Below are 12,788 nucleotides of genomic sequence, written 5' to 3'. Positions count from 1 at the left end.
AGCAAATGACTGAAGCAGGGGAAGGTTCCCCCCATCAGGCAGAAGGACAAGAGGAAAAAGTAACAACTGATACATTTACAGCAAGGGAAGACATTGAAAACCTATCAAAAGCAGACTCAAGGACTCAAAAATCACAGGCTTCTAAAGATCTTTTAGATCAAGTGAACTCCTAAAAATAAGACCTTGAAGGCTATATAAGCAATTAAATGGTGCCATTCTGATAAAAGGGAAAAGACCACAGGACGTGGAATTAGGATACCCAAATTTAAGTCTTGGATTTGTCACTTACTATTTATATAACGTTGAGGCAGTCACTTATCTGCTCTGTGCCTCACTTTCCCCACAAATTAAATGGAACAAAATAATATCTGAACTCATAAGGCTATTTCAAGGATGAGAAGATATATGTAAAGTGCTTTGCAAATAATCTAAAATGCTTTCTATAAATTTCTTAACTTTATTCCCACTCTAATAGAATACTGCCTTGGGTTATCTAAGTTTTTGCCAGCAAAGAAAATTCGGGCAAGACTGACAATTCTGAAAAGGATTTGAGTAAAGGCATAGTGAGTGATCAACTATATGTCTTTTAAAACCATGACCTCACTTAGTTTAAGAAGCTCATGACCAGAAGACGGAATTATCAGGCGACAAATTCTTTTCATCAGTGACTCAAGAAACTATCTGCTATGGTATGGAGAAATTATAACCTGTAGCTATAGAGAATACTCATAGATCATGAATCTTTGAAACTGTATCATCACAATTTATTTTAATAAGCCTGAGCTATCAAGAAAAAGTTAAATTATATATTTTAAGAGATGGTAGAGAAATATGTAATGTACTTTGGAAAAGTTTCTACCTGACAAGATTATAATAAATAATCTTGATGCTTAAAGACATTAGTCCTCCACTATCTGGAAAAATCACCTCTCCAAAACAATTCATTCCCTGAGGGTCCCATAGTTTAGTAATATTCCACTGAGAACATTATTTCTGGTTGCTACTTATAGTAGAGGCCTCAAATAATAAACACTGACTTCTACCATGCATCCTACATCATGACTTCTCCATATACGTCATTTCTTAAAATTATTCACCATTTAAGAAAAAAGGGTATGTCAGGCCCCAATGAACAATTTTCTCCTTTTACTTTAAGAAGAAGCCTTCTCAATGTTAAGAAGTAAGCTGGACCACTTCCCTTCTTTGTAGAAGTGAAGGGGCTCCAAGTGTGAAACACTGGGGATATAATTAGATTCAAGCTGACGTGTTTGTCAGAAGGGATGGATAACTAAATGGTTAGAGAGGAAAAAGACAGAAAGATTCAGAAAGTAAGGTGAGGTGAAAACAAAAGGCCAATTTAAAAAAAATTTTTAAGTTGTATTGTTACAATTCCTCCTCAGATCTCTCTCAGACAGGACAGCTAAGGAAGGCACAATTTAGTACCAAGGAAGTGTTTTACAAGTTAGCTAAAGGGTTTGGTTGGCACAGAAACATCACACCTAGTGGTTATAATGGTGAAAACAGGAAAAGTCACTCTTATCCTGAGCTCTTCTTGGTTCAAACATTTGGAAGAGCTGAGAAGGGTGATACAAGCCTATAATCCCTGATACCTAGGAGGGTGACACTCCTGGAACACTTCTGCTTTGGGAGTCCTGAACTTTGGTAGGCTAAAAGGAGTTAGTGGTGGAGGAGCAAATCAGCCCGGGTCAGAAACTCAGTAGGTCAAAGCTTCCACACTCATCAGCAATGAGTTTGGACACTAAGTAGCTGCAGTCCTTCTAGCACCGGAGAGAGAACCCAGTCTCAAAAAAAAAAAATCAAGAAGCAACTAGAGACCCCCAAAACAGAAATGTCCATCTATTCCCTGAGATCATTTGCACTTGAGATGGGCTGAATGAACCTGCAGCTTAAGGAGCAAGGGCTGCCCAAAAGCAACATAAATACCAAGCACTTCTTTTTCAGTCAAGTTGGTGCAAGAGGATGTCTAAGCAATCTGGAGGAGTTCAAGCCAATCCGCCCAGTTCTGCTCAGCTACATCCAGAAAAGAGGGCTTCTGCCTTCACGAAGTATCTTTTTAAGTCTGTTCTCTTCCTTGCTAACCAATCAAAATTAGATGTGGCTAGGGGTAAGGTATGAATTGGGGGTGGGGAGATAGTTATACAAGTACATCAAAGGAGGCAAGGACAAAAGTTAATTAGAACTATTCATGAGCCTTGTTGAATGGGAATACTGCATTCCAACCTTGGAGAATTTAATTGCATGAGGTGGGGGGAGAATAAGATAACTGGGGAATAAAATCTGATTTCAATTTAATTCCAGCACTGCTTGGTCCTATTTATTTCATAGAGGTTCTCATGCAGAATAATGCCATTACAGTACATCAAATGGCATTAGAATCTCCTAATAAATTAACAAGTGAAAATTAATGGTCGCTCAGTCCATTAAATCTTGTTAATTTTATTTCACTTATAATAATACAGCAATCACAAGTTTACATTATTAAACCAATATTTATTTTTAAAGGACTCATTTTAATTGAATTCCTGATGTGATAAGCTTGAATCAGATTCTCAGTTTTCATCAACTTCTTATATTTCCCATCACAGCTAAATGGCTACTGTATTTATGGGCCTCTTCTATTACCAAAAATAAGTTTCTTTAAAATTTATGTTCTTGCAAAGAGGCCTTTTTTGTTGTTTTAAATTGGGTCAGAATCTTATATTTTAAAAGTACATTTAAGTTTTCTTTTTCTCAAATGAGAGCCTTGAACTTGGAATGTGTGTTATTTTGAGGAAAGTGTTTTGCAAACAAAGTGATATGTAAATGTAAAATAATTATGGGGAGATGAAAAATTAGAAAACAGAATACAGTTAAAATATATCATTTCTCAGAATCTCTGTCATGACTCTCTTGTCTTCTGGTCTAAAAATTATTTTGAAGTTTTCAGGAATAGCCAGTAATAATTTACGTTGAATTTCAAAGGGAGACACAAACAGGCTATTTTTAAAACCACACATTGCATTAATTATTACTATTCCTTATTTGTTTATTCAAATGCATTAAGGTGAGGAGATCATCCTCCTTAGAAACTCAGCTATGACACCAACATACACAAAAGTTTCCCCAAAATCAAGGTTTCCAAAATAATCTGTTTAATTTCTCCCAATATACAATTGCTGTTGCTTCTTTTCTTTTTAGATGACTTTTCATTCCATAGAGAAAACATAGCAAATGAAAAAAATTACACCTTATTTTAAAAATGTACTTCCTTCTTTTTTTCTCCTTCGATTACAGTTTTATTAGAGTCCTAGGAAATCTCTCTCACTTTAGATGGTCCCAGGCCTAAGTAATTTTGCAAGAAAAATGACCTCATGATGTGCTTTACTTACTTAAGAGTAATTTAACTCTGTGCTTTCCAGTTTGCTGGCCAAATATTTTTTGTCTTCTATACTAAAAACAAAGAAAAGCTTGAATTCTGCCTAAGGAAGCACAGATGACAACCACTGTGGGGAGTCCAAGACCTGTCTTATTCTCTCTGGCAAGATCTGCTAAAATCAGGAAAATATACAGAAGAAACCAACCTCTCCAAGTACAAACATTTTTGCTGGTTTTCTGGAGAGAAAAAGAGTGATTAGTAATTAGAGGAAAGGAATCTCTTATTCTTGGGACACTGAAATCAGCTACCCACTGACTACAGGAGTAATGCCTGTTGGATTCTGAGGAACTTTAAAACTTTAAAGTGACAAGAATCAGGCAAGTGACCTGATTCTGGCACCCATTGTCATCCCAAGCCAATTCCAAGATTTGGAACAAATGAAGTTTGGCTCCAAAAGCCTAGAAGGCTTAAAATGATGATTCATCAGTGGACATTTACTGATTGGCTACTTTATGCTAAGCATGAGCTAAGTGCCACAGATTAAAAAAAAAAAGGGAGGGGGGTTTTAAGGGCAAAAGACAGTCCTCAAGGAACTTACAGTCTAATTGAGGCAGTAATATTTGATAATAGTCCTGTCTTATCCTGGCTCTCTAATTCTAACCCATCCCTGTTATTGGTTAGAAACACAGTTTGTCAATTCCTTCTGGAAAGATTTGTATCACAAGTCATGCAAAGTGAAGTGAGCAGAACCAGGAGACTATTACATACACAGCAACAGCAATAATGTATGATGATCAACTATGAATGACTTAACTGTTTTCAGCAATGCAAGGATCCAAGACAACTCCAAGGGACTCATAAAAAAAGGCTAAACACTGCCATAGAAAGAACTGTTGGAGTCTGAATGCCCTTCTCCACTTTGTTTCCTTCAAGAATTTTTCTCTAACTTTATGATGTATTATGTACCTCTTTATTGATACTATGGTGGTATTATGTATCCTCTTCCACAATATGATGAACATAGAAATGGGTATCTCATGATAGCACACATATACCCTATATCATATTACTGCCACCTCAGGGAAGGGAGAGGGGGAAAGAGAACATAAGTTGCAACATGTCAGAAAATGGTTATTAAAATTATATCTACATGTAATCTGGAAAAATATAAAACAAAAAATAAAAGAAACATAGTTAGCCACTTCCAAAAGACTCATGAAAAATGTTCTCTATCTCTAGAGAAAAAAACTGATGGAGTCTGAATACAGATCAAAGCATGAGAGTTTTCTCTTTATTTTCTTGTTTGTTTTAAAATGAGTCTTCTTTCACAATATGATCAATGTGGAAATATATTTTGCACGATCCTATATGTGTAACCTAGATTAAATTGTTTACCATCTCAAATAAGGAAAGGAGAGGGAAGGAGGAAGAGAATATAAAACTCAAATTTTTAGAAAATTAATGTTAAAAATTGTTTTTATATGTAATTGGGAAAAACAAAATATTCTATTAAAAAAAAAACACAGCTCTCTGCACAAAGAAAAGAACTGAACTAAGCAAAAAATCAGGAAGCAGAGACTGAGCCCAAGTTCTGAAACTTAGTAGCAGGGCAACCTTAAAACTATCCACTTTGCTACTTTGACATTTAGTCTCCTAACAATATTTGTGCTACCTATATCTTGGGATGCTTGTGAACATTAAATGACAATGATAATAGGAAGCATTTGTGTAGTGTTTTAGGGTTTGCAAAGACCTTTACATCTTATATTATTTGATGCTCACAACAACCCTGCCAGGTTGGTGGTATTATCACCCTCCTTTTGCTAACAAGGATGCTGAGGGTGACTTAACCTCTGTTAAATGATTTGCCCAGGGTCATATATCTAAGGAAAGCACTTTGTAACTATGAGGTGTCACATGAAACGTACACTACTCTTACTTAGACACAGCTTTCATCTCTGCAGTACTTCCTGGTGTTTGCCCGTTTGTGGTTAAGAAAGGCAGAGATAGCAAATTCCACTGATAACTAGGAAGCACTTCTTGAGCCTAAAACTTGACAGAGAGGATGGCACTCTAGGGATGAATTTACAAAGGGGAGGATATTAAGTGAAGCTTTACATGTGCAGCCTTGTAAATAGGTACCTTGTATCCCTACTTAAGAGTGCAATCATCATCATTGCTAGCCTTTATGCAACACTTAAAAGGTTTACAAAGCCCCTTATGAATATTATCTCCATTTATCCCCACAACCACCCTGGAAGGTAGATACTATTATCTTCCATCAGCAGAGAAAAGTTAAGTGACTTGCCCAGGGTCATACAGTTTTTAAGTACATGAGGATTCAATTCAGTACTATTTATTACGGTTGCCTAGGTGATAAAGTGGGTAAGAGTGCTGAGCCTCAAGTTGGGAAAACCCCTCTTTAAAGTTCATATCTGGCCTTGGACAATTACTAGCTGTGTGATCCTGGGCAAGTTATTTAACCCAAGTTGCCTAAACTTCCTTAATTTGTCAAATGAGCTGGAGAAAGAAATGGCAAATTACTCTAGTATCTTTGCCAAGAAACCCCCAAATGGAATCATAAAGAGCTGGACACAACTGAAAGAACTGAGCAAAAAAACAGAACCCCTTCCTGTGCCATGCTGATCAATGAATCAACTAGCATTCATTAAAGCACATAAGTGGCTCAGTGAATAGGGTACCAGGCCTGAAATCAGGACGGTTTGAGTTCAAATCCAGCCTCAGATACTTACTAGCTCTGAGATTCCAGGCAAGTCACCTAGCCCTATTGGTCTCAGTTTCTTCATCAATAAAATGAGCTGGAGGACATGGCATATCACTCCAGTATCTTTGCCAAGAAAACTTAGAGTCAGACATGACTGAAATAACTGAACACAACTTTTAAAAAAAATGAACTGAGGGCTGTTATATCTTTTTTTAACTCCCTTGGGGGAAAGGTGGACTGGTAAACAAACTTTTGTGGACTGGAAGATCTTGGTAATAGAATCTATAGAATCTGAGCTAGAAGGAGTTTAAAGGAGGACCTACAAGTCACCTAGACCAACCATATCATTTTATAAACGAGGAAGAGGCCCAGAGTAATGATTTATCCAGGGAAATAAAGGGAGTAAGTACTATGGTTCCCCCTGTACCACACTCCTAGTGGGCAAAATGGAAGAGCAGGTCCTAATTTAAGGTGTATTAAGGGAGGTACCAATCTGCTGTGCACTCTTAGATTCACTCCTTCCAACAAAGGTAAGGGAGATGTAATTTTAAAAAAGGGTACATCTTCTGGAATTCAGAATAGCCACAGCCTGTTACTACACACATAAGTAGTACCTCAGAAGCTTTTGCACAGAACTCATTTTTCCAAGTCAGAAATGCTACTGAAGACGATAGGCTGTCTCCCTTCAAACAGCCAAACAGCGGCTTCCCTCTCCCTTATGTGGCTTATCTTAGGAGGATGCTCTATCAGGGGAGAGAAGGTGGTCTCAGACTCAGAGCACCTGTCCCTATACATGCTGGCAAGTCATCCTGGACAAGTCCTAATCTCTCCATGCCTGCCCCCATGAAATTTTCTAATAAAGTAAATTTCAGGAAGAGTTGCTAATGTCCATCTCCATCTCCTTTGCACAAGCTGTCCCCCATATCTAGAATGCACTCTCTCCTTACCTCTACCTCACAGAGCTCCTCTTTTCCTTGAAAATGTAACTTAGGCACTGTTTTCTGCAGGAAGAGTTCACTCTCCTGAGTGGCTGGTGTCTTCTCTCCCAGATTCCCTTGTTTTTAATGACTTTCTGAATATTTGTATTTATCAGCTTGATATATTTGTCATCTATTCACATTAGAATATAGCTCACTGCAAGTAGAGATTGTTTCTGATTATTAGTACCTATCACATAATAATAGTCCTTAATATATCCTTGATGATTAAATGATTGGTTAGCAGATGAATTCCCTATATCAATAAAATCACAAGTCTAGGCCAAAAACCAAGTATTCTCATCCACCTTACCATTAAGCTAAGGCTAATGTTGCTTCAGCAAAAAATGTTACCAGTCGAAAATAAAGAATGAATAGTGTATACAGAAATTTGTTTTCCAAATTATCTAAGAACTAAAAATGATCAGGATACATGATGCCCATTTCTACAATTTAGAATGAAAACTGACACCACTAGGACCTGTGAAACTAGCTATGCAAACCTCTGAAGTGCTAAATGTTAGCTATAATTACTATTAGCTCTTATTATGAAACTGATGAATGTGAAACCAGGAGAGAAAGGGTTCAAAGCCTCCCAATATTTACTATGTATATAATCTTGAGCAAGCTTAATAATGTTTGTAACTTGGTTTCTTTGTCTGTAAAGTAAGCATAATAGGCCAGGTATTAAAGCACATAGAGTGCAGGACCTGAAGTCAAGATGACCTGTTTAAATTCAGCCTCAGACATTTACTAGCTGTGTAACTCTGGGCATGTCCCTTGACCTCTGACTGCCTTGGTTTTCTCCTTCTGCAAAATGGGGATAACAATAGTACCTATTTCCTACGATTGCTGCAACATAAAATGAGATATTTATAAATCACTCTATACATCTTAAAAGTGGGATACCAATGCTAGTTATTACTACTATTACAATTATTATTATTGTCACAAGACTGTCATGAAAGGTGCTTTGCAAACCTTAAAGTTCATACTACACAAATACCGGGTCCTTGCTGTATGTAATTCAGACCTGTCCCTCGGATCATATATGTATCCTTAGACTGTGAGCTTTTTGAGGAAATTGGTCATGTCATGTATACTTCTGGAAACTATAAAGGGGTGAGACAGACTCACTTAAAAATATAAGTTATAAGCAACTTTGGACTGGGAGTCAGGAGGGATGGGTTCTATATCCAAATCTTGGCTGCTGTACAGTTGTGTCTGACTCTTCATGACCCCATTTGAGGTTTTCTTAATAAAAATATTGGAATGGTTCATCATTTCCTTCTCCAGCTCATTTTATAGATGAGGAACCTATAGCCAACAGGGTTAAGTGACTTGCCCAGGGTCACACAAGCTAGTGTCTGAGGCCACATTTAAACTGACTTCCTGACTCATGGTATTCTATCCACCCCTCCTTGCCACCCAGCTGCTCAGCATCCCCTCTATCCCTAACTATATGACCTAGATAAAGTTACTTCAAATTTCTAGATCTCAGGGACTTAATCTATAACATGATATGAGAGTAATTTGGATGATCTCTAAGACCTTTTCCAATGCCAGTGTTCTATGATTCTCTAACACTATCCCAAACCCAATTGAGGGATTAGGTACCATTTCCTTCCATTTCATTCTCTAGACCTAAGTGGTGAGGGCAGACAATTTGACAAGTTGCATGTGGATTCAGATTAATGTAGGGCTATAGTAGGCATGCTGCTATCATTAAATCTGTAGCCAATTACCTCCATTTTTAATTTTCTGCCCAGAACCAACACAGCAGTGCTGTCTTATGAAACAAAGGAACCCAGAGGTTCAGGCACAAGATGCTGGCATGAAAATCCCATTTTTCTGGAGTACATAAGCAATCTTAACTCCAAATAACAGTGCCTGGAGAGAGATGGGAAAAATCAACTCTGCCTCCCTATGAGAGCTTTCCATCCCAATCAACAATGCAAATTCAGGACAGGATTTTCCCAGGAGTCTCATTGAGACTTAGGGGATAGATAATGATTGAGCTTTTGGAATTCTAAAACCATCCTGGTTACTCTGATTCCATCTCATTTAAAGTAGAAGTTTTCCTTTCTTCCCTCCCACCCCCAAATCATAGACTACTTGGTCTGTTGACATCTAGGGATCCCTTCTCAGAATGTTTTTAAATGAATGCTATAAAAACACAAAAGATTAACATAGAAGTCAATGGTGCTGAAATAACAGCTATCCAAAAAAAAAAAAGTTGACAGACCCCAGATTAATTAAGAACTCTTTTTGCCTTAGAATACTAGAAAATATATCTGTATGAGAGTGGTCCTTTCAACAACAGTCTTTAGACAGTCAGTTGCAACATGAGGCTTTCCTGAGTCTGTAATAGCAAAACAACTCAGGTAATAACAATGACAAGGAAAATCGGTGGGCCAGGAAAGTTACAGAACCCAAAAGTTAAATGTTAACAAACTATATAAATTGTTACTTTCAAGGAAGCTCTAATACTTCAATTAAGAAACAGCATTTTGTAAGTATCTCCTCTGGCATCTATGCTATAGGAGAAGTTGTGGGTGATACCAAGAAAAGTGAGCCTCTGGTCCTCAACATGTCCTGATCAGGTAAGTGGGCAGATATTATCAATCTTTCTTGAGAAGAGTCCTGGAGATAATTGAATCTAGTAACAAAACTCAGGTCTTGCCTTCCTGCTATCTTGTAGCATGCCTGCTGGTCCTTTCAATCTTTGCTGACTACTAAACCTGTAATATAAAACTAAGTTCTAAAGACAGTATGTCCCCTTTGTCCCTTTATTGACTATATTTGCCTACCAAAAAAAAAAAAGTATATACTTCAGCAGTATTTCCAAATGGGGGCTGCTTCACATGAACAGATGTAGCATTGTAAAGACTGACCCTAGTGTTACAACAGCCTGGGATAAATGCTCAGGCATTGTGAGTCTCCTTCACAGCTGCTCCAAGGCAGGTGGTAGTGAGAGGATACATCCCTGGGGCTGAAAGTGGCCTTGAGCTGATGTGAACACTGGAGTCCTCTGCTGGCCAAGCCCAAGGAAATCCAGGTAACCTGGATTAAATCAGAGTCCTGGATAGACTCAGTCAGGGGCAAATCTCCAGTGTTCCTTCAGAACTGAAACATGATAGAAGGGGGATGAAAAGAAGAAGCAGTGGGTAAAGTGAGCCCCTCTCTAGGAATTTTTCTGCCTGCACATAGACATCTCCATCTACCAAAACAAAACAAAACAAACAAACAAACAAACAAACAAAAACCACACTGAGTTCAGCCAAACCCCTAGGGAGTCTGAGCAAGTCACTGACCCTTTCTATAGGCCATCTGTGAAACCCCTCCCCATCTTCTCCTCACAGGGATGCTGTGAGCATAAAAGGATAAACAGATGGGAAGGTGCTTTAGAAATAAAGGCACTATAGGAATGCATGAGATTATCTGAGGCCTACTTTTGTAGGCATTTTGATTGTCAGAATATCTTCACTTCTACAGGGCATTAAAGAGCTCTGCACCAACCTGAATCCTGCTAAAAAGGGAAGCACAGTCACCACCTTCGGGAGGACTGGCTCCTGTTGGTCCCCGGGGGTCTTCACTGTCAGTCCTGAGAGTTTGAGGGAAAAAAAAAATCCAATACTAACTGCTCTCTTCTTATATTAAGTCAATGTATTACTCTGAGCTGTACTTGTGCAGGAACGGAGGGGGGCTGGGGAATGGAGAGGAAAGAAACTGGCAGAACTGAATCTAAAAATACTCAAAAAAAAAAAGCTAATCCCAAATGCAAAGTGAGAGAGAAGGAATCTGTCAATCACACGGGTCCAGGCTTCTCACCCACACAACCCTAGCCCCGGCAGGCCCTCCCTTAGCTGTGCGGACTGCATTCCTTGGAGGGGGGCAGGAGGGGGGGGAGGGAAGAAAAGACGGAAGGGAAAGAAAAAGCTGGGGAGGAACAGACAGACAGACAGAACCACCTATACTACTTCGGGGAGCTGAGGCCGAGATCGCGCTGCGCTGCGGGGGAGGAGGGGCGCTCCATCGAGCCGGGTTAAACAAAGCCAGAGCCCGAAACAAACTTCCAACCCGCACCCAACCCTGCCCCTCTAACTCCCGGGAGAGAAAGCCCCGCGCTCCAATAGCCAACCAGGACCCCCGCCCCTCTCGCCCGCCACTAGTCCCTCAGTTCTTTCCTTCAAGGCTGGTTTGGGCCGCGTGGAAACCCTAGAGTTTCCATCTTTGCAGAGAAGGTTTTGTTTGGGTACCTTGCCCCCGCCCCCCCCCCCCCTCCCCTGGCCCAGCCAGGCAAGCGCGCACACACACACTCACTCACGCCGAGCCCTCGATAGCGCCTACTTTCCCCGTTTCAAATACACACACAGCGGGCCAGGCCCGGGAGTGAGAAGCAGCCGCCTCCCGTGCCAGTGCCCGTGCCCTGCTCTGGCTCTGGCGCGGGCGTCCCCGCCCTCACCTGGGGATAGTGATGCATTTGGTGTTGATGTTCTGCGTGGTGATCGCCTTCTCCAGCTCATCCAACTGCCCGGTCTTCTTAAGCTTCTTGACCAGGCTTTTGACCGCCTTCTCGCACCACTTCTCCTCCTGCCCGTTCTGCTCGCCTTTCTTCCAGCCCAGCAGGCGCTTCACGATCGGGGGGGTGAAGGGCAGGATAGAAGACATGGTGGAGGTGGGAGAGGGGGGCTCCCCCCGAAGGGGGAGGAAAGCAGGCACACAGAAAAGACGGGGATCCCGGGAGCTCCCGGCCGCGGCCGGCCAAACTTCGCTTGAGTCCCGGCGAACTTTACTCCCGGACCTCAGCGTTGCAAACCTCGGGGCCCGCTGGTGGCCTGAGCTCCACCGCCCTCCTCCTCTTCCTCCTCCTCCTCCTTGTGCACTCAAGGGGAAAAGGGAAGGAGGGACGAAGGGAGACGAAAGTCCAAGGCAGTGGGGGTGTGGAAGGGCCACGAAAGCAGCAGCAGGAGCAGCGACAACTGCAGCAGCAGCAAGAGAAGAAAAAAGTTTGCGTTTCCGCACGGTGTACTGTTTGGGTGCCGCCTCTGGGAAGAAAAGTCCAGCCCACGAATCAAACTTTGCTTTACTCGCTCTCTTTGATGCGCAGATCCCTCCGCCTTCGCGGCCTCCCCTCCTCTGGGCTCCCAGATTTCTTTAGCCCCCACCCCTCCAGGCCTCGGTGTATGCGCTCAGGCTCCCGCCCGGATCCTAGTCTGTCTCTCATGCAAATCGGCGTGCAGCCTCCTTTCCAAGAGGCTGTCACCGCCCCCTCGCCCGCCGGGGCTCCCTCTCTGCCGCCCCCAAACGCGCCGCCCCACCGTCCTCCCTCCGTGCCCCCCCCTCCCCGCGCTTAAGGCTGGCCTCCGCTGTGGCGCCCTCTCCACCCCCTGCTCCCAGAGGAAAGAGACAAACCCTCAGTCCCACGCCAAACACACCCCCACGTGGGCGTTGGTGCTGTGAGGCGGCTCTCCCGGGAAAAAGCTATAGCCTGCATACTACCCCCCACTTTTTTCCTGCGACGTCCCTAGCTCTCTGAAGCCACCTGATGACACCCAGTAACCCCAGAGAAATGCGAGCGAAAAACTGGGACTAGAAGAATGATTGAGCCTCCCCTTTTCTTTCCCAGGGCAAGCCAACATTAGAAAACTTTTTTTAAAAACATTGTCCTTGCAGTCCAAGGAAATCTGAATGTTCTTCTAAACTTGGG

General features: G+C 41.5%; 1 protein-coding gene across 1 annotated transcript in view; it reads right to left on the bottom strand.

The window, feature by feature from the left end:
* The window catches only part of SMAD3 (SMAD family member 3), a 173,186-nt gene extending 160,794 nt beyond the window's left edge, over positions 1 to 12,392 (bottom strand). The window contains exon 1 of the mRNA XM_007479607.3: positions 11,544 to 12,392. Coding sequence (XP_007479669.1) covers positions 11,544 to 11,749 — 206 coding nt within the window. The 5' untranslated portion in view covers positions 11,750 to 12,392. The remainder of the gene's footprint in view (positions 1 to 11,543) is intronic.
* Between the last annotated feature and the right edge of the window lie 396 nt (positions 12,393 to 12,788).

Source organism: Monodelphis domestica, chromosome 1, assembly GCF_027887165.1.
Source record: "Monodelphis domestica isolate mMonDom1 chromosome 1, mMonDom1.pri, whole genome shotgun sequence".
In the NCBI taxonomy this organism is placed as follows: Eukaryota; Metazoa; Chordata; class Mammalia; order Didelphimorphia; family Didelphidae; genus Monodelphis; species Monodelphis domestica.
The sequence above is the reverse complement of the archived record's forward strand: the minus strand, read 5'-3'. Positions and strand labels throughout refer to the sequence as shown.